The following is a 23,942-nucleotide window of genomic DNA, read 5'->3' on the forward strand; positions in this document are numbered from 1 at the left end:
TCAACTTTTTGTCATTATTTCGATATGTAATGTAAATTTTGACTTTTTAATCTCATAATTAAGGCTTTTAAGTCAGAATTTAAACTAATTGTGAGTTTGTGTGTGTAACTGTGTGTGTGTGTGTGTTTGTGAGAGTGTAAGTGTGTTTAAGTGTGTGCTTGTAAGTGTGTGTGAGTGTGCAGATGTGTGAGTGTTTGTGTGTGTGTGTGTGTGTGTGTGTGTGTGTGTGTGTGTGTGTGTGAGTGTGTTTCAGTGCGGTGCACCTTTGTTTGGGACGGCAGCCACAGATCTGTGGGAGGTGAATGGTTATTATTTTAGCACTGGGTCTGTCAGGCACACACACACACACACAGATACACACACACACACACACACACACACACACAGTGTGTTATCTTCCCGCCGGCAGACAGACAGCACTGGAGCTGAGAGATAGAGCGAGACAGCAGGAGGAAAATAAGGCAGATAGAAAACACATAATGCCACCCACAGCATGAAGGCGTCTTGGCCCAAATGACACACAAACCAGCGCTTCTCTGGTGGGCCGTGACCCGAAATGGCAGATCTGTTCTGATAGGTCACGGTCAATGCTGAAAAACTGCTAAATGCAAGCAATGAAATACAACTACCCGTATAATCTTGAGATTAAGAGTTCAAGGAGCACAATATATACACTGCTTATCAACTTTTAAAATATAATTTTTCAGCTAATCTCACAATCTTGCACCTATCATGCAGACACACACACACACACACACACACACACACACACACACACACACACACACACACACACAATATCAATCGACCACTGGTTGATAGTGTATTTTGAAGTTAATTTGGCCTATGCTATATTTGAACTGTTAGGTTACTGATACTATCATCAGACACACTGTTCGTACGCTCTGGTTTAATGGATTGTAATACCGTGGCTTAGATAGTTTATCTTGGCTGTTTATTCCATGCCTGACTTGTTTACTCCTGTCAAGATCCTCGTCCACATTTACTCTGAAGCAGACCGTGTGTCTCCGTCAGCCCTGATTCATGAGCACTTAGCTGTGATTGATTTCCCTTCGCTGCGGAGAACACAGGACAAAAACCCCAAAAAGAAGATGGATTTCCTTCTATTTCGTTATCTCTCACACAAACGATGGCACATTCAACCCGGGCTCCTCCAATGCTAATGTGATGAAGAGGAAAACCAGAGTAAATGCACTCTATCAGCCACAACCATCAGTGATGAACAAAAGGAAAACCGGAGTGAAGACGCTCTTTTTGGCCACAACCATCAGTGATGAACAAAAGGAAAACCGGAGTGAAGACGCTCTTTTTGGCCACAATCATCAGTGATGAACAAAAAGAAATCAGGAGTGAAGACTCTCTATAGACCACAGTCATCAGTGATGAACAAAAGGAAATCAGGAGTGAAGACGCTCTATAGACCACAACCATCAGCGATGAACAAAAGGAAATCAGGAGTGAAGACTCTCTATAGACCACAGTCATCAGTGATGAACAAAAGGAAAACAGGAGTGAAGATGCTCTATAGATGACAGTCATCAGTGATGAACAAAAGGAAAACAGGAGTGAAGACGCTCTATAGACGACAGTCATCAGTAATGAACAAAAGGAAAACAGGAGTGAAGATGCTCTATTGACCACAGTCATCAGTGATGAACAAAAGGAAATCAGGAGTGAAGACGCTCTATAGACCACAGTCATCAGTGATGAACAAAAGGAAATCAGGAGTGAAGACGCTCTATTCGGTTGTTAAGTCGTGACGTAACCACTCTCCGATAATACTCTTTCCGGGTCCAAAGTCCAGGTCCTCTCTACCTACCTACCGCTTTCGCTAGTGTTTTGGTTATTATTGAGTGTTTTTACAATGCCGCAGTGCTGTGTCCCGTGTCCCGAGCTAACTCACTTCAACCTCGTAAATCTTCTTTTTCATTGATGCCTGGACTCTACCCTTAATTATGCCACCTGAGTGATGAGCTACACTAACCACTCTGTTGGTGTTAAAGGAATTTAAACCCTTTTTGACCGCCAAAGGTGGCTCACTAAGAAGGACGTGATCGTAAATAAATGTACAGGTTCCACCATTGTTATTTCTGGACGAGAGGAGCGCTTGGACCCGGAAAAGGCTAAACGTCACGTGTGACGTCAGACTTAACAATCGGATAGACGACAGTCATCAGTGATGAACAAAAGGAAATCAGGAGTGAAGACGCTCTATAGACCACGGTCATCAGTGATGAACAAAAGGAAAACAGGAGTGAAGACGCTCTGTAGACCACAGCCATCAGTGATGAACAAAAGGAAAACAGGAGTGAAGACGCTCTATAGACCACAGTCATCAGTGATGAACAAAAGGAAATCAGGAGTGAAGACGCTCTATAGACCACAGTCATCAGTGATGAACAAAAGGAAAACAGGAGTGAAGACGCTCTAGAGACCACAGTCATCAGTGATGAACAAAAGGAAATCAGGAGTGAAGACGCTCTATAGACCACAACCATCAGTGATGAACAAAAGGAAATCAGGAGTGAAGACTCTCTATAGACCACAGTCATCAGTGATGAACAAAAGGAAATCAGGAGTGAAGACGCTCTATAGACCACAGTCATCAGTGATGAACAAAAGGAAATCAGGAGTGAAGACGCTCTATAGACCACAGTCATCAGTGATGAACAAAAGGAAAACAGGAGTGAAGACGCTCTATAGACCACAGTCATCAGTGATGAACAAAAGGAAATCAGGAGTGAAGACGCTCTATAGACCACAACCATCAGTGATGAACAAAAGGAAATCAGGAGTGAAGACTCTCTATAGACCACAGTCATCAGTGATGAACAAAAGGAAATCAGGAGTGAAGACTCTCTATAGACCACAGTCATCAGTGATGAACAAAAGGAAATCAGGAGTGAAGACTCTCTATAGACCACAACCATCAGTGATGAACAAAAGGAAATCAGGAGTGAAGACGCTCTATAGACCACAGTCATCAGTGATGAACAAAAGGAAATCAGGAGTGAAGACGCTCTATAGACCACAGTCATCAGTGATGAACAAAAGGAAATCAGGAGTGAAGACGCTCTATAGACCACAGTCATCAGTGATGAACAAAAGGAAATCAGGAGTGAAGACGCTCTATAGACCACAACCATCAGTGACTATGTTTACATGCTGTCAAATATCGGGTTATGGTCGGGTTAAGGTCACTATTTGGGTCTCTGAAACATTCAGAATAACCCGTTTACATGCGTGAGTAGAGAGAGTTACTCCTGTGTACATGGAATTTGTAATCAATTGGCAATATCCCGATGTAAACGGCGACGCACGGTTAGCGTCTGGACGTACGGACAACGTTAAGACGCAATGTGCGTCATTTCCGATTCTTCTTCCTGTATCCAAAGGCAACAACAACAGCAGCAGCACGCGGATAATGAATAGTTCGGGGCAGACAGCGATCGCCTTTGTTTGCGCTTTCCTCCTCGCTCCAAAAGTCTGGTGCTGTGCTGCGTCTCGCCATGTTTACCTCTACTTCTTGTTTACTTCCGGTATACTGCACGCGAGTTTTTGTATGCGTCGTCTCTACTCAAAAGACCAATATTCCTTGCGAATAGAACATGCGCAGAACAAAAATCAATGTTCCTTTTGATGGGGATATGCCGATACGCGTTTACATGACCAAATATTCGGGTTAGAAAAGGGGTACCCCAGGGATAATATCCGGGTTTTTAAAAACCGGGATATGAGCATATCCGGGTTTTTGCCGGTGTTTACATGGCCGTGCGCGACCGGGTTATTGCTAATATCCCGGTTTTGAACGGGTTATTGGCTGCATGTAAACGTAGTCACAGATGAACAAAAGGAAATCAGGAGTGAAGACGCTCTATAGACCACAGTCATCAGTGATGAACAAAAGGAAAACAGGAGTGAAGACGCTCTATAGACGACAGTCATCAGTGATGAACAAAAGGAAAACAGGAGTGAAGACGCTCTATAGACCACAGTCATCAGTGATGAACAAAAGGAAATCAGGAGTGAAGACACTCTATAGACCACAGCCATCAGTGATGAACAAAAGAAAAAAAAAACATTTATTCTGAAGCTTTAGGAATGGAATCATTCCATTCCGCACCCCACAGAACCTCAAGTTTAATTACACATCAAACACACTACTCCACGACAGGCCCAGGTCATCAGCATGGCTTCATCTCTCAAGTTCCCCTATTAAGTAATTTATGTTTGTCTCCAATTCTCAGTGCCATTTGAGTTCAGTTTAGAATCAAAAGGAGGAATGCAGTGCAATCAGTCGGACACACAGTGGATACAGTTACAATTAATTAAAAGAGTAATAAGATTATACATAAATAAACTTCTCATTAATAAACTTCTCATCTGGTAAAACACCGATGTATCAAAATTTAAACTTAAAAAACATACCTTAAAATAAAAACATGTATGTTAGTTGGAATGATGCTGAAATAAAATAAAACAATAAATATTAGTTGAAAAACTTAAACTAAAAGAAAATTATAACTTTTTGCCATAAAGTGAAATAAGTTTGTTGAAGCACTAAAAATAACTTTAAATTTAACTTTGGTAATTAGCTGAAATAAAATATGTTTAAGTTTATTTTAATATTTAGTTTCATTTGAGTTAATATTTATTTTATTTAAAACAGCAAAAATATTTTTTTTATAATAACCCTGGCATGCAAAGGTACTGGTATCAAGGTTGGTAAAAACTAGAGAAAAACTAGTCTAACTAGTCTAAATAAAGTTACTGACCTATAACAGTTAGAGTTGAGTAAAGGTTGTTTGATTCAGGCGTGTGTGTTTTGTAGGCAATGCATGCGAGTTCTTTCGTTACTGTGGGATGATAATTCCTGGTTATTCCTTGATATAACAGAGGAGGTTCTTTAACTAAACGAGTTACAGAAGAGAAGCAGCTGAGGTTATGCTGAAGGACGCAAGTTCGAAGTAAATCGGGTTAAAGTTTCATTTGAAGTCCTGAGCCATAAAGCCACTCTGAATTCATCACAAATGCAGCAGTTCGGCTGGTGAAAATTCATAAGGCTTTTTATTAGATCTGTAAGTCTATGAGATTTGATTTAATACCTTTTATTTGATCTGGCTGCGATAAATTCAAGGAGTCATGACACATGAGCAGGGCGATCACTCTGCCCTCCGTTTCCTCCAAACTTTTCCCAGAAATGTCAAGGATTTCATCTTCCCCTAGTGGCGCATAATGCCTTTTAAAAAGTCACAGAATTCATAATACGGACTCTTGAATCCAGGACAAAAGTCCTTGATTTTTGCACATCTTTCAGTCATTTTAATTTAAAGAATGGCGGGTTGTTAACTTGATGAATAAATAAAAGCAGCCTTTTCCATTCAGATGAAAAATACATAATTTCAAATATATAAGCAGCCAATGTTGCCAGATAGATTCAAGGTGTTTAATGTAAAGTGTTAAACTTGAAAAATCTTGATAAAACTAACGAGCATGTTGCACACGCTGTTTTATAGTTTTAACGCAAACTAATCGAACTGATTCACTGAAACAAACAATTGATGGAATCAAAACAACTGATTCACAGAAATGATTCAAACTTCTGAAATCTTTAAGCATTTTGAATTCAGAGACGTTAATATATATAAAAAGTCACGTGTGTGAAAGTGGCATTAAAATCTTTGCTTCTGAAAATATTGCAAATATGCACTATCATTTTATGTTGTAAATAAAAATTATTGGAAACCGTTTTACAAGAAAATACTGTAATTAAAAATTTCACATTTAATTCAATGTTAGTTGCCATTGTAATTATTTGTGAAATTTACTAGCAACTTCTGAGTAAAAATCAGTGTATTCTTTTCTATTCATTTGTTTTTTAATACATTTTATTTTAATCAATTTTTCTTACTTTTTATTGTTATTTTTATGGATCTTTTATGATTATTTTTAAGTAAATTTTTCTGTAAAGCACTTTTGAATGATCATTTCATTTATTTATTTTTTAATTAATTTTTATATTAATTTTTAATCAAGTTCTTTTTTTACTTTTTGTTGTTACTTTTATTTCTTATGATTATTTTAAATTCTTTTTATTTAAAGCACATTGTATATCATTTATTTTATTTATTTTTAATAATTAAAATTTTTAATCAATCTTTTATTTCTTACTTTTCATTTCTTATACAACTTTTATGATTATTTTTAAATAATATTTTATGCAAAACTCTTTAAATAATCTTTTCTTTTTATTAGTTTTTAATACATTTAGTATTTTTTTAATACATTTTAATGTTTTTATTTTATTTCTTATTCATCCTTTATGATTATTTTGAAAATTTTATGCTTTTATTTGTTTAGAATAAAAAAAAATATATATATTTCTTACTTTTTTGTAATTTTTATGTCTTATGCACTTTTATGATTCTTTTTAAAATCCTTTTTATGTAAAGCTCTTTGAATTACCATTGCGTATGAAATGTGCTATATAAATATACTTGCCGTGGCAATTATTGAATATCTGGTAAATATTTGATATCTGGGCCCCATCATGGTAAACGTGTTTGACTGGCGGCTTCAAGCGAGCAGCGTTTCGATCATGCTGAAGTCTTGACTCCTCTTCTGATCCGCTGTGTTTGTGCAGATATCGACGAGTGTGTGGAGGGGAGGCACTACTGCCGCGAGAACACACAGTGTGTGAACACCGCCGGCTCCTTCATGTGCATCTGCCACACCGGATTCATCCGTATCGATGATTACTCCTGTACAGGTGAGAAAGTCAAATCAATCTCGGCCTTCACATGTTCATCATCAATGTCATCAAATTCACCTTTGATACAGCGGCTGGTTAAACGCTTGAGGATCCCAGAAACATTTAATCACACTATCCACATGAGATGATGCCAATCAATCACAATGAAGTATTTTGTTTTGTCTCATTACACAAATACACAAACGGAGAGGAAGCACTTGAATCCTGCAACCTGCAACCCAGGCCTAATCAATTTCAATCATGGTATTTGTGCTGTTGCAGGCTTCTAATTCTATTCATTTACCTGTTCTATTAGATAAATAAAATTGTCACAGCACTGAGACTCGACCAATTACATGATAGGGAGTCAAGGCAAACTAACCAATCACAGGCCAAAACAAAGTGTTAAGTTATAGTGCAAAATGCATAATTTGACTTAACATTCACAGATACACTGAAAAAAATTCGTAATGAGAATGAATTAGTTTAAACAACATTTAAAAAAAAAAATATATATTTCAATTACTTAAATAGTTGGATTTTTATATAAATAATTTGTTAATGAGAATTAGTTTAATTGTTTAAACCAACATAAAAAATATATTTTAATGACTTAAATAGTTGGAGTATATATATATAGTCTTATGTAGTCATGTTTATTTAAATGTTTACTAAAAGTATTTATTTAATATTTTAATGATTTAAATATAGTATTTATATGTATATATAGTATTTTTATTAGAATTAATTATTTTATTTATTCAGTGAAACATTTAAATTATTTTTTTATATTGTACGTACTTGTTATGTAGTTATATGTTAAATAGTTATATATATATATATATATATTCTATAATATATACTGGATATATTAAATTCAGTGAAAATAAATGTAATATGAATTTCTTTAATAGTTTAATTATTCATTGTCGTGTCACTGCACATAAATGTTCTCTATAGACTAAATGCAGGCTGTCAATCAATAATAAATCAATATAAATGAGTATTAAACTTTGCAGTATTATTTCTAGTAGCTCCTCGCAGGTTGTCACAGGTATCTTGCCAAAAGAATACAGCATGATATGCTGACATAGAGGATGTGCCCTGCTGGTGTTTTTGCTGCTGAAACAGCGAATCTGAACCCTGAGAGTCAACCAGTCACTTCATATTTCCAGTTTCAATATGGACTATCATCGTTGGAATTATTTTATAGTGTTTACTGTTGCTCTTCCACTAATTGCCCAGTGGTTACAGAAAGTGTGTGCTTTTAGACATCTTATATCATTTCGGTTTATGGATTATTGGGACTCCTGTACTTCCTGTTTCATTATAATACATCAAATTAATACAGAGCCCAGCCAATTAGGTTCATTCAAGCACAGCGTCTCTCAGTTGTACATAAAAAAAACTGCAGTATGATAAAGTTCAGGAGGCGTTTGGAGCCTTTGTGCACACAGAAAAATGTCTTTATTATGATAGTCTAGATTCATCTTTGTGCAACATGAAGTGCTCCATGTCCTTCAAGGTTTTAAACAGTCTCTGAAAATAAAAACAGCATTTATAGTGCCGCACGCACTGTATCTCTCTCCTCCGTGGAATTATTGATCGACTGCGGTGGAGAGCGTCCCAAAGCGCCGCTCTGTATTCTCACCAAAACTGATAAACACTTTCAGCGCTTAATTCCTTGCATCCCCCCAGAGATGAATATGAGAGTACAGATGGATTACATTCTTTTGCACGGATCGATATTAAAATGTCTGTGAGATACAAGAGCCCGACATTCCCAGAATCCATCAGTTGGTATGATTAAGTTGACTCCCTGCTGAAATGATTCTCTGGTCACAGTCAAGCGTTTGTCAGCCTCACGTCGACTTACTGTAATCACAGTCTCTGTGTGCGCAGAGATACAAGACCCCTCGACGCTGTTGCTTATGAAAGGAAAAGTCCATAAAGCGCCTTATAGAAGCACACTGAGAATACATGCTCTTAATTGCAGGAAGATGCTTACCCTGAAATTGGTTTGTTGAGTCAGAGAGCAGAGACACATGCTTGTGCTTACCAAATGTCAGGACTTCCTGTTTGCATGAAAAATTATCCGTGGGGAGTGTTGGGAATTATTATTTTTTTGCTGGAATACATACAGACATTATACAAAATACACATATCAACCAATCTTTTACCCTTTGTCTCGTCCCCCCACTCTCCTCTCTTTTTGGAAAAAGTTGTGACAGTCACACTAGCAATTAGAATTGCTGACCCTAACAATGATTGCAACACATTTACACCCTTGCAACCACATATAAATGCCTTAGCAATCATCCAGAACACCCTATTAATGATATAGCACCACATTAACACCCTAGCAATAATCCAGACCACCCTATCAATGATATAGCAACACGTTAACACCCTAGCAACCACCCTATTAATGATATAGAAACACATTAACACCCTAGCAACCACCCAGACCACCCTATAAATGATATAGCAACACGTTAATAACCTAGCATTGTTCTAGCAACCACCAAGAACACCCTAGCAATGAAACAGCAACATAATAATGCCCTTGTAAGCATTCAAAACAAGAATATTACAAGATGATATCCCCATCAACCGCATATCGATGCCCTAGCAACCACCCAGAATACCCTAGCAACGATATAGTAACATGCTGACAAGCACTTAAAGCTGCTATGTTTTTATACCTGCACCTTTAGCAGCACTAAACAGAAGCGGCAGCCTGCTAGAGAATTGTGCCAAGAATTGAATCAAGGTCGCAGGGAATGTGAGGACAAATGTACCTTGGATGCACAATTAAATATTTTGGATAAAAGCATGTACCAAATGCATCATAAATAATGAACCCGTCTGACACTGGTCAGACAAACTGATACTCCTGTCCCAAAAAACACACCATTGACGAAATGGCTGCATCAGGACGCTCAGTCAAACAGATTGCATGTAAATAAAATACTATTTTCCCAGTTTTGTGTTGCCAGGGTGTTTCATTATGTAAAAAGCTGCTTTGGAAGATATTCTGGGTATATTCACTCATCTGTATTGGTTTCTCTGTCCTTGCAGATTCTATTGTTTCAAAGCGAACTGGTGCCAGAATCCGCTACGCTCTGCCAAGTTCTATGTCAACACCATCCACGATAACACCGCTTCCAACTAAAGTCCTTAACTAGTTTAACCGATAACACCGCTTCCAACTAAAGTCCTTAACTAGTTTAATTGATAACACCGCTTCCAATCAAAGATCTTAACTAGTTTAACCGATAACACCGCTTCCAACCAGTTTAACCGATAACATCGCTTCCAACAAAAGATCTTAACTAGTTTAACCGATAACTCCGCTTCCAACAAAAGATCTTAACTAGTTTAACCGATAACACCGCTTCCAACAAAAGATCATAACTAGTTTAACCGATAACACCGCTTCCAACAAAAGATCTTGACTAGTTTAACCAATAACACCGCTTCCAACGAAAGATCTTAACTAGTTTAACCAATAACATCGCTTCCAACAAAAGATCTTAACTAGTTTAACCAATAACACCGCTTCCAACGAAAGATCTTAACTAGCTTAACTAATAAATTCGCTTCCAACCAAATATCTTAACTAGTTTAACCAATAACACCGCTTCCAACGAAAGATCTTAACTAGTTTAACCAATAACACTGCTTCCAACGAAAGATCTTAACTAGTTTAACTAATAAAATCGCTTCCAACCAAATATCTTAACTAGTTTAACCAATAACACCGCTTCCAACGAAAGATCTTAACTAGTTTAACTGATAACAATGCTTCCAACAAAAGATCTTAACTAGTTTAACCGATAACACCGCTTCCAACAAAAGATCTTAAAGACCCACTCCGATGAAAATCATGTTTTTCTAGGTGTTAACATGTTCTTGTGGCATTTTTCTGATGTTAGAGGACATATCTTGAGAAAAATAAGCTCAAAGTTGTATTTCTGAGTATTTCTGCATTTAAATGGCTGTGAATCAGTAGCAGACGCTAAAATGCCGGCTAAAATAGACTGGAGTTGTGACCTAGTAACTCCACTGGGCGGGGCCACAAGCTCATACTCCCCTCCGCCCCGCCCGCTCAGGTTCTGAGGAGTAGAGAAGACGATGGCAGATCAACACCTATGTGCGGTAGCGGGTTGCAATGCTAAGAGAAGAGATATTGGTATTAGCGTTCATGCTTTACCAAAACATGTTGCTGTGAGAGATGAATGGATGAACGCCCACAATGCAGAGGCGAATTGCTAATGAGCTACTGCCGCTCTGCTGAAGCGAAGTCCCAGAAAATGGCACAGGTTTTGTGATTTTGGCTAAAAACGGCATAATCATCATTTAAAGACCACTGAGAATGTTTAAAAATAGCTCAAAATATGTAGCTCAATAACATCGCTTCCAACCAAACATCTTAACTAGTTTAACCAATAACACCGCTTCCAACAAAAGATCTTAACTAGTTTAACCGATAACACCGCTTCCAACAAAAGATCTTAACTAGTTTAACCGATAACACCGCTTCCAACGAAAGATCTTAACTAGTTTAACCAATAACATCGCTTCCAACAAAAGATCTTAACTAGTTTAACCAATAACACCGCTTCCAATCAAATATCTTAACTAGTTTAACCGATAACATCGCTTCCAACGAAAGATCTTAACTAGTTTAACTGATAACAACGCTTCCAACAAAAGATCTTAACTAGTTTTACAGATAACACCGCTTCCAACAAAAGATCTTAACTAGTTTAACCAATAACATCGCTTCCAACCAAATATCTTAACTAGTTTAACCGATAACACCGCTTCCAACCAAAGGTCTTAACTAGTTTAACCAATAACACCTCTTCCAACGAAAGATCTTAACTAGTTTAACCAATAACATCGCTTCCAACAAAAGATCTTAACTAGTTTAACCAATAACATCGCTTCCAACCAAATATCTTAACTAGTTTAACCGATAACACCGCTTCCAACCAAAGGTCTTAACTAGTTTAACCAATAACACCACTTCCAACGAAAGATCTTAACTAGTTTAACCAATAACATCGCTTCCAACGAAAGATCTTAACTAGTTTAACCGATAACAATGCTTCCAACCAAAGATCTTAACTAGTTTAACCAATATCACCGCTTCCAACAAAAGATCTTAACTAGTTTAACCAATAACACCGCTTCCAACCAAAGATCTTAACTAGTTTAACCGATAACACCGCTTCCAACAAAAGATCTGAACTAGTTTAACCGATAACAATGCTTCCAACCAAAGATCTTAACTAGTTTAACCAATATCACCGCTTCCAACGAAAGATCTTAACTAGTTTAACCGATAACACAGCCTGCGACAAAAATCCATAATTAGTTTAACCAATAACACCGGAGCAGCTGTAGTTCCTAAGTAGTTTAACCAGAATAACTTCCTAGGTCAACCAGCATCAAAGCAGGATAAACCATAATGTGAACTCAAGCTGTCAGCTCCAGCACAGCAAATCAAAAGCAAACAGATTGCAATTTCATTTGATGCATGTGAATAAAAGACTATTTTCCCTAGTTTTGTGTTGCCAGGGTGTTTCATTATGTAAAAAGCTGCTTTGGAAGATATTCTGGGAATATTCGTACGTCTGTATTGGTTTCTCTGTCCTTGCGGATTCTATTGTTTCAAGGCGAACTGGAGCCAGGCTCCACTTCTCTCTGCCAAGTTCTCCTCTGCTCGTCCCAGCACTACTTTAATTTCATTCCCTTCTTTTTAAGCTCGACTTTATGAAAAACGAGAATATAAACCCAATGAGTACGTACGGCACAATGTATTCAAAGGCCGCCCGTATGTTTGGCTGCAAGCGTGCGATTTTTAATGAGATGGATTCGCTCTCAACCCTCAAACGCAGAACATCTCATGTGTTGCAGCTTTGAGGAGACTGCAAAATGAAGTTCCCTCGTAATAACGCCACAGGTGCTGTAATTAATAGCTCCGGCACTCCTGTTTGCTTAAGACGGGAACCCAAGAGAGAGGATTTCCTCGTCCTCAAAGACCGCACACAAACACACTTCACACACGGTTAATCCAGACCTGCGTCGACCCTGATAAGTCTAACGCTTTCTCCATAGAGAAGGTAATTAGTTGTGAAATGCAGAGCACAGCGGTTTGTTCTTGGAAAAACTATATTGATGAATGTTTGATTGGTCGTGTGCAGATGGCCACTGGCTTTACGACTGAGCTTGCAGTTTCTGCTAACGGAGCGCTGATGCGCTAGCTGGAGTTACGAAGCGTTAAACAAACTCATCTGTTAGCTAGGCTTGAATTTGAAGTGTTTATGTACTTATAAACTGCACTAGTGATGAAGTCTGTGATTATCGAAATGAACAGTGTCCGTTTAACAGCTGCATTTATGCATTTGGCAGATGCTTTTGGTCTGAAGCGACTTATGTTGCATTCAGTTAATCACTGGTCTTGCTGACATTTACATTTTCAATTCAATTCATATTTATTTGTATAGCGCTTTTCACAATACACATCGTTTCAAAGCAGCTTTACAGAAAATGCATGAGTCCACATTACAATTTAGAGTGATCTGTTATCAGAGGAAACTGTCTAAGTTATGCATTTCAGAAATGTACATACAAAATCACAGTTAGCTAAATATTTTTTAATTTAAACAAAGCAATAATTTAATGCAGAAACAATGAGATAATTGAAGTAATGAAAACTTGTTTGTTAACAAATGATTATGACATTTAGAAAAATGTAGCACTGGCGCATCATCCACTCTTTCTCCTGCTCAAATGTCGGTCTTTCATTGAGACTTTCAGAAGACTAAATGACAATCTGCAAAACATTATGTTCTTCCTCAGTCCGTGCATCAAATTTATATCCTGAAATCAGATACATAAAGTCATCAAATGATAATTTACTGTACTCTTCCAAACCTGTGTGACTTTCTTTCTGCTGTGAAACACAAAAGAAGATGTTTTCTATATTCATATGAATTCGGGTGAACTGTTCCTTTAAGCAAAAGTCTCTTCTTGCACTCCATTTAATCTCATTGCTGTCTAGTAGAAACAAGAGATGTTCTTTCCTCTCCTCTGTGTGTGTGTGTGTGTGTGTTTGTGGCCCTCGAGTGTTTCCAATGCACCCAACGATTAGCCCCGTAATCTCTGGCTCTGTTATTAGTCTTCCCTGCGGAGTGTAAGAAAGGTGTTATCTGAGATAGCAGAATCGGCTGACTCCACACCGGTGTGTGTGTGTGTCCATTCTTCACTTCCGTGGATTAGAAAGGACCAATTCAAAGTAGCCGCTGGCAGTTCTGTACCACAAGTCCATTCTCCTGTCCTGTATCTCGCCTCATACATATCCCGACTCCTGGATTCTGTTCATTCCCGCGGAGAAGTCGTGGACAGAGGCCTCCACCATCTCTCCGTGTGAATGTGGTTTTGTCTGGGCAGCGGCAGCGGGATTATGGGAAATGAAAACCCTCATTTTTGAGTTCAAGAGCTGTGCTGCATCGGCCGTGACTTCACCTTTTGATTGAGCGCGTTTCATTCAGACCCAAATTTCACACCCTTTGAGGTGAATAAAAACGAGCATCACTTATAGTTGGAGGGGAATCTTTATAACCGAACGTTTTGCTGCTTTAATGGGGTTAAATGAAGGTTAGAGACTCGTAGAGCAGCTCACGCAAATCATAAAGATCCATTCAACATCTTGCGCTGCCTAAAAATCAGCGGTATTTTTGTCTCATTTTCAGTCAAATATATTCCAGAGATATATAAATAAACATTATTTATTTATCATATTTTTTGTTGGATTATTTATTTGTATTTATTTATTTATCATATTTTTGTAACTAAATATATAGCAAAATGTTGTAAGATATTAAGACTTGTTTTCAAATATTATATCTTGAATTCAGTTTTCTTTTTCTAAGCCTTTTGGCAAATGCATAAACCTCACAACAGTTTATTAGATTTATGCTCAAAACAAGAAAAAACAACTAGTTGCCAAAAGGGTAAACAAAATAAACTTAATTCAAGATATATTGTCTGAAAACATTTTTTTTACAAAACATGTTTTGCATTATTCTCAAGTAAGTGTAGGTTTTTTAAGGGATGTTTATCATGCATTATTTTAGTATTATTTATATACTATTATATACTACTTTATATACTATATATATATATATATAATATCTTGAGATAGCATTTAAATTTTCATTTAATTTTAGTTTAATTCTAAGTAATTTTACGTGCTCTTGTCCTTGTATTTGATTTTTTATTATTTTTTAATAAAATTTTCATCTTCAATTCAGTTAGTAATTTTAATACTTCAACCTAAACTTATTTCAGTTAGTTGCTAAGGCAACATTTCTAATTTTCATTTAATATTTTTTTCCTCATCTAATTTTTATAATTTTTATATTTTCATTCAGTTTCATTCTTTTTTTCAGTTAACAGAAATATTTTTAAATCTTAAAGTTTTTGTTGACGATAACACTTCCAACAGTTCTTAACTAGTTTGACCGAAAACAAGGCTTCCAGCAAAAGTTCTTAACTAGTTCAACCGATAACAGCACTTCCAACAAAAGTCCTTAACTAGTTCAACCGATAACAGCACTTCCAACAAAAGTCCTTAACTAGTTCAACCGATAACAAGGCTTCCAACAAAAGTTCTTCATTAGTTTAACCGATAACAGCACGAGATCTGTTTGGTTACCAACATTCTTCAAAATATCTTCCTTAGTATTCAGCAGAACAAAGACATTTATAATGTTTGGAACAACTTGAGGGTGAGTAAACGAGGACAGAATTTTTTTATTTTTTATTGAACTATCCCTTTAACTAGTTTAACCAATAACACCATAGCGGCTGTAATTCCTAACTAGTTTAACTGGAATAACTAGGTCAACCAGCATCAAAGCAGAATAAGCCATAATATGAAATCATGCTGTCAGCTCCATCACAGCAAATCAAAAGCCATTTGAAGGCCCGATTGACATTTCCCGAGCTCAACCTTCATTTGCGGCGTCTTTTCATGAAACGTCCCTACGTGAGGCTTTTCAGTGCGTTTGAAAGCGCAGGACGTGTTTTTGAGGCATCATCAGTAATTGCCAAGTCTGATAAATGCGAAGCGGCTGTAATTCTTGTTTTGTTTTCTTCCATTTTAAGCCGGGTGGCCCCCTGCTGGCTCGCCACATCTTTAAAACGCCAATCACGTCGCCTGACACTTTTGTGCATGACATAACAGAGCAGACGACGACTTCAGCTTGTGAGCGTGCAACCCATGCAGACGTCTTCAGATGGGCTTTCTTCTGCATAAAGCTCACGTTTGCTGCCGATTTCACTGCCCTGCATCATATTTTCTACATGAAGTTCTGATTTTGGGATGCCGATTCAAATAATAGTGGCTGTTTTGCTTTAGCTCGTCTCTTTCTCACAAAATATGATGTGCATTTTGTAGCATTTTTGGTTTTGACAACTATTTAGGGTGAAGATGTCTCATGTAATCACTTAATCAGCAGAAAAACTGCCACAAAGATGTGAATCTCTGAGCCAGATGTTCAATTCTCAGCCCATTTTCACATGTTTGACATTATTTAATCCTGATTTCAAGGCCAGTGACAGCAGACAATACATGTTTGTTTTACTACATCCACTTTGAAACAGAAAAGTACAGACTTTGTGAAAAAAAGCTTAAGAATTTGTGCTCATGTAGAGTTATTTGACATTAAATTGAGTATTTTGAACATATTTTACACTCCTTTGCAGATTACTGCAAATCTAAAAAGTCATTAAAACTCTTGACTGCTTTTGTTATTTGGATAAGTGCATTACAGCTGATACATACATACACCACCAGTCAGAAGTTTGGGATCCGTAAGATTTTTCATGTTTTTAAAAGAAGTCTCTTCTGCTCACCAAGGCTGCATTTATCTGATAATTAAAAAAAAAAAGAAAGAAAAAAACCTTATAATAACTGTTTTCTATTTTAATATATTTTAAAACGTAATTTATTCCTGTGGTCAAAGCTGATTTTAATAGTGTTTAATGTTACAAAATCTTACTATTTCAGATAAATGCTGTTCTTATGAACTTTCTATTCATCAAAGAATCCTGAAATAAAAATATAAATAACTGTTTTCAACATTGATAATAATCATAAATGTTTCTTGAGCATCAAATCATCATATTAGAGTGATTTGTGAAGGATCATGTGACACTGAAGACTGGAGTAATGATGCTGAACATTCAGCTTTGATCACAGGAATAAATTACACTTTACTATATATTCACATAGAAAACAGCTGATTTACACTGGAATAATTTTTTTTTTTTTTTGTGTAATTTTAATCAAATAAAAGCAGCCTTGGTGAGCAGAAGAGACTGGTAGTGTAATTTGAAAAGTCTTTGTTCTTATTTCGTGCAAAAACGGCATGTGACGGAAATACTGAGGAAGAGCATGATTTTTGCGCAGTCTCTGCACAGAGAACTGAGGCGTCCCTGGTGACCGCCTGTACATAATTGATTGTTTATCCGCCTGCTGCATGAATGACAGAAGCGCAGGAGTGTTTCCCGATGTGATCGTCCTGCAGGTGTGACGCCGGTGACCTTGAGATAATCCTCTCATCTGACATCTCAGTTCTGTGCCGCTCAGCATCGCTGTGATAGACAACAGCACAATGCATGTCTGGGCCTGTCTGCGTGTGTGTGTGTGTGTGTGTGTGTGTGTGTCTCTTAATGCAGTCTGCTGCATTCATCTCTTTGGGATTGAGACTGTCATTTCCAGTTTGCATGAAGAAACTCAAGACACTTGGTGAACGACATTGACGGGTTTCAGGCCGGATTCGAGATGAACAAAGTGTCGTTGTGCTGCTTTAGACAACAAATGCACTGCAGAAAACTATTTTTGTCTCATTTTTCAGTACAAATATCTAAACATTCTTAAATCAAGATACACTTACTTGAGACGCAAAATGTCTACAGATATTAAGTCTTGTTTACTGAAAAAAAAAAATCAAAATTAAGTGCTTAAAACAGGAACAAATATCTGCCAATGGAGTCAGAAAATGTTCAGAAGAGGTTTTGCTTCTCCGGTAAATGTATCTTCATTTAAGAATGTTTAGATATTTGTACTGGAAAACAAGACAGAAATACTGAGGAAGAACATCATTTTTTGGCAGTAATAAATATTAATATAAGAGCTGAATTTATATTCTAAACATGCTTTTTTAGACTCGAGAGGAAGTTCTAAAAGTTACAGTATGTTTGTAATATCGAACTCTTGCATCTCTTTTTTATGATTTGACCACTTTAATAAATATAAAGCAGGCATATGGGATGGTGATTTATTTATTCATGCGGTTCTTGGCTCTGCTGAATATAGTAATGATGGGAAATGTTGGCAGCCCTCTTTGACATGAAGCCAGTGTTCGTTTCCTTTCTGATTTTATATTAATTAGAGGAATTATGACAGCTCTGAAGGCATTTTATGCAATAAAAATATAATTTTCTATCACACCTGTGAGATGCTTCCACACAGGGTCTAAAATTAACACTCGCCAAGAGCCAAATGTCAATAAAAACTGGCTTTCACTGGTCACTCGCTAGCTGGACGGAAATATATTAGGAACCGCAAGATAATGAGGTTTAGATGGAAATATATGAGGATATTCTGTTGCAAATTATGGTAGTGATTTAAATTAGATATACAAACATCTACTGAATTTGAAGAATCTGATGAATTTCACGTGTCTTGGGAAAGAGATGGAGCCTGGATTTACCTTCAGCCTAAAAACACATAAATACATAAATACAAATTTGTTGCCTTTTCTTTTCATACAGTCCCTTTAAAAAAATAAAGAAAATAATTTTTTTTTAAATTAGAGTAAAGAATAATTAAGCAAATAATTAAATGATAATTGCATCCTTTTCTTCTCACACTGTCTTTATAAATAAAAAAGGAAAAGAAAACAAATAAATTAACAAATAAAAAATAAAATAAGGTTTCACGGCCAGTACATGATCCATCATTGACTGGCAAAAACTACATTTTGGACCCTCTTTTCACACGGTTTTCTGTGCAGTTTTGAGGGTAATTTCATTAATTCTATTTCAATATACATTTTATAAGCACAAGAATCTCAGATCTTACTCTCTGAAGACCCATTCATATAAACAAGCCTTGAAACAGGAGTCTCTCAATGTGAGGCCGATCATTGAAAAGACACTTCTGATCTATTGATGTTTCATGTAAAAGGATATGGATTTACTTTTATGGACACTGAATGATTGATTATATCAGTACTAATTGCTTTTAAAAGTCGATGATTTCTTAAAGTGTCATTTTTCCACCAGCAAGTCTAGTGATGATATGTAAAGGTCTATATCCAGATGCATGGACCACAACTACATGTTTTTTAATAGAAATAATTATTTATGTTTTCAAATCACCAAATGTGAGAAATGTAAAGATGTGAAATGCTCAAGGAAAACGGCTTACCAGCTTCTGCCACTGTGTTTCCTCCCTGAATCACATGCACACGACCTGTAATTATTCCCTTATTTGTGTTTATTTCCGCCGGGAGTGTGTTTGCTGGAGGATTTTATGAAATCTCAGCCGGTCTCAGAGATGAATGTATCCCACAATCCCTCATGGATACAGATCTCAGTGTCCGCTCAAGGTCAGTTAGAGGGCAGAAGGAAAGAGTCACGTCTGCAGATTTCTGCCATCTTCAGCTCGTGCTGAAAAATATTTAATGAAAAATTACAGATTTTATCCTTAAGAAAAAGCATCTCTATATAAAGATGGTTTGATCCCAGCTAACAGGAAACGTTCAGACACGGTTCTCTTAAAGTTATGAATAAACGAGTAACGGTAGTAAAACTTTCGTTCAAAGTTATCTGGTCTTCAATAATCAAAACGTATATACATTGTTCATGGAGCGTTTTTCTGAACGTTTTTCTGTTCCCTTAATGTTTTCTCTAACGAATACAACACTTAAAAAAACGGAATGCTTTGAACGTTCAGAGATATTTATGAAAGGGAATGTATGGAAGCATTTTTCCACCCTGGAATAAAAAATAAAAAAAGAGAGAAAAAGGTCATTGTGACTTTCTATCTCACAATTCAGACTCTTTTTTTTCTTGGAACTGCGAGATAGAAACTCGTATTTGGGAATTCCCAGAAAAAAACTTGCAATTCTGACTTTATATTTGCGAGTTTTGATATAAAATCGGTATTGCGTAAAAATTCAATCAGAATTGCCAGATATAAACTTGCAATTGAGAGTTACAAAGTCTAAATTCTGAGATTAAAAACCTGCAATTCTAACTTTATATTTGCACATTTGAAATTCTTGCGAATTTTTATATAAACGTGGAATTGCAAAAAAAAATTACGTCAAAATTGCACGAAATAATGTCAGAATTACGAGAAATATAAATTCAGAATTGACCGATATAAACTCGCAATTGAGAGTTATAAAGTCTAAATTCGGAGAAACTCACAATTATGACTTTATATTTGCGAGTTTTGATATTAACTCGGAATTGTGAAAAAATTAAGTCAGAATTGTGAAAAAATTTTGTCAGAATTGCGAGAAATAAAATTGCAATTGAGAGTTATTGTCAAAATTTCAGATACAAACTCGCAATTCTGGCTTTATATTTGCGAGTTTTGATATAAATGCGATAAAATTTACTCAGAATTGCGAGAGATAAAGTCAGAATGGCAAGTTTATATTTCACAATTCAGATTTTTTTTCTCAGAATTGCAAGATTCTGAGAGAAAAGTCAGTACCTTTTTTATTTATTTACCATAGGAAAGTTAGCAGAATGTTTTGAGAACACATTTTTCTAAGCTGTGATGTCATCAGCTGAAAAAGAAATACATTATTTTCTTCAGAATAATCTGGCTGATGAGTGAGTTATGATCTGATCTCTGATTTCCCCATCTAGAGCACGATGAGTGTGTGTCCAGGCAGCACAGCTGCGATGAATACACACTCACACACACACACACACACACACACACACACAGTTATGATCTGACCTCTGATCTCCCTCTCTAGAGCACGATGAGTGTGTGTCCGGGCAGCACAGCTGTGATGAATACACACTCACACACACGCACACACACACACACACACACACGCACACACACACACACACACGCACACACACACACACACACACACACACACACACACACAGTTATGATCTGATCTCTGATCTCCCTTTCTAGAGCACGATGAGTGTGTGTCCGGGCAGCACAGCTGCGATGAATGCACACTCACACACACACACACGCGCACACACACGCACACACACGCACACACACGCACACACTCACACAGTTATGATCTGATCTCTGATCTCCCTCTCTAGAGCACGATGAGTGTGTGTCCGGGCAGCACAGCTGCGATGAATACACACTCACACACACACACACACACACACACACACACACACACACTCACACAGTTATGATCTGATCTCCCTCTCTAGAGCACGATGAGTGTGTGTCCGGGCAGCACAGCTGCGATGAAAACGCTCTGTGTTTCAACACCGTCGGCGGCCACAGCTGCTCCTGCAAACCCGGATACACCGGCAACGGCACCACCTGCAGAGGTGAGACAGTCTTCCATCTGCCACCTCACCCGGTCATGTGACCCGTCTCACTTTCACCCCGTCACATGACCCGTCTCACTCTCGCCCTAGTCACGTGACCCTGTCTCACTCTCACCCCTGTCACATGACCAGTCTCACTCTCGCCCCAGTCACGTGACCCGTCTCACTCTCACCGTCACATGACCCGTCTCACTCTCACCCCAGTCACGTGACCCGTTTCATCCCATCACGTGACCCGTCTCACTCTCACCCCAGTCACGTGACCCGTCTCACTTTCACCCCGTCACATGACCCGTCTCACTCTCACCCCAGTCACGTGACCCGTCTCACTCTCACCCCGGTCATGTGATCTGTCTCAATCTTACCCTGTCACATGACCCGTCACGTGACTCGTCTCACTCTCACCCCGTCACATGACCCGTATCACCTGGTCACATGACCCGTCTCACCCTGTCACCTGACCCGTCTCACTCTCACCCCAGTCACATGACCCGTCTCACTCTCACCCCGGTCACATGACCCGTTTCACTCTCACCCTGTCACATGTCCCGTCTCACCCCGTCACGTGACCCGTTTCACTCTCATCCCGTCAATGACCCGTCTCACCCCGTCACATGACCCGTTTCACTCTCACCCCGTCACGTGACCCGTTTCACTCTCATCCCGTCAATGACCCGTCTCACACGGTCACATGTCCTGTCTCACCCCATCACGTGTCCCGTCTCACTCTCATCCCGTCACATGACCCGTATCACCTGGTCACAAGACCCGTCTCACCCCGTCACATGACCCGTCTCACTCTCACCCCGTCACAAGACCTGTCTCACCTGTGTGTGTCCTCTCTCTGACCCTCAGCGCTCTGCGACGGACGCTGTCTCAACGGCGGCTCCTGCGTGTCTCCGAACATCTGTGTGTGTCCGCAGGGCTTCAGCGGGCAGAACTGCGAGATCGGTAAGATTCACTCCTAACGCCTCTTTCTGATCTCCAGTGCTTTCCAACGCCTCTCTCAGCTCCTCCAGCTCGGCTGAGGACTCTTTCATCTCGTTGCGAACAATGTGTGAGTGTGTAAATTGCAGTTTTGAAGAAGAGTGCTTGATTGCGGCTGTTTGCTGTGGGAGGAAGAGTGAAGCTGAGCTATATCATAGTAATAGTGTATATAGTTACTTTTGCTGGAAATTCAACAAGAAGTGTTCTCTGTATAAACACACACACACACACACACACACACACACACACACACACACACTCACACGCAGATACACACACACACACTTACATAATACACAACGTGTTTACATAATTTATGTATGTGTCCTGTGTATAATTAATTTGAATCTGTAAATACACACACTTGCATGTATATATTTAAGAAAATGTGTTATTTATATATAAAATATTTATAATTACACATAATATAAATGATGTATAAATATATATATACAGTATATATACATAAAAATATTTATTAAATATATACATGCATATGTGTGTATTTATAAATACTAAATAATTATACACAGTACACACACATATATTATGTAAACACAAACTTTTGGATGCGATTAATCGTTGCCCAGCACTAATATATATATATTATTCTCTATTTTTGTCTGATCCTAATTACAGATGAAAAGTTGTAGTTTGTGATGTTGCTCAACATCAACTAAACAATCAGCTTAACCTGTGTTATATCTAATAGCATGTTCTTCCTCATCTAGACTAGTTTGAGCGAGTCTTCCCTTTATATACTTGCTCTTCTTCTGTTTAAAAAAAAAAAGATTATGTCTCCTGTACACACACTTGTTTGTCTCGTCTTAATTTAGGCCTCAAGCTTTGTTTAGTTTACTAAATAGAGCATCAGTTCCTCCTACAGCTAAAGGGAAACGCGTCCACCATCTGTGCGTTGATCATGTCTGCTCGTTCCCTCACACCCGCCGTCGGCTCGCGTTTGTTTACCGGGTTCTGTTGTTATTGAGCCCCTGGGTGAGACCACAGCTCTCCGTCGCTCCACTTCTGAGCTGGACGGAGACAGATTACATGTTTTAATGAAAACACGAGACGAAACTCTCAGTGGAAACGTGCAGCGACTTTTGCTTTGTGTCGTAGATTAGCATTGTGTTTTGATGCGCTAGTCCCGCGTGAGCAATTTCCAGCAGATGTTGCCCGTTTCTGGACGGTTTCACACAGCAGACGAACCGAACGAATCCAATGAGACACACAGCGCACGTCTCAACCCATCGATCCCCATATAAAGGGCATTTTTACGAGATGCCCTCACTCTGGCCTTTGATTAAAATCAAATGGCTTTTCTTTCAGAATCTTCTGTTCGCTTTCTCCTAGAGGATACGAGATGGAATGAAGCGGATGAGTTAGTTTTTTTTCTCCCACATTGATGTTGGAATCGTATTTAACAATTTTTCACAAACCACCAGAGACCCTTGAAGCAAAAGGTCTTACAAAGTTCATGTAACCGAACTGTTTCATAAAATCAAAACACGAGAGGTTGTGTTATATTGTGAATATTGTC

The 23,942-nt window shown here is 38.0% G+C and overlaps 1 protein-coding gene across 1 annotated transcript in view; it reads left to right on the top strand.

Moving 5' to 3' along the window:
* Positions 1 to 23,942, top strand: part of nell2a (neural EGFL like 2a) — a 123,395-nt gene that overhangs the window by 62,120 nt on the left and 37,333 nt on the right. Inside the window, exons 13-15 of the mRNA XM_082160652.1 lie at positions 6,665 to 6,790; positions 21,293 to 21,415; positions 22,271 to 22,366. Coding sequence (XP_082016778.1) covers positions 6,665 to 6,790; positions 21,293 to 21,415; positions 22,271 to 22,366 — 345 coding nt within the window. The remainder of the gene's footprint in view (positions 1 to 6,664; positions 6,791 to 21,292; positions 21,416 to 22,270; positions 22,367 to 23,942) is intronic.

The sequence above is a fragment of the Leuciscus leuciscus genome (genome assembly GCF_965113295.1).
Source record: "Leuciscus leuciscus genome assembly, chromosome: 25".
NCBI classification, from domain to species: domain Eukaryota; kingdom Metazoa; phylum Chordata; class Actinopteri; order Cypriniformes; family Leuciscidae; genus Leuciscus; species Leuciscus leuciscus.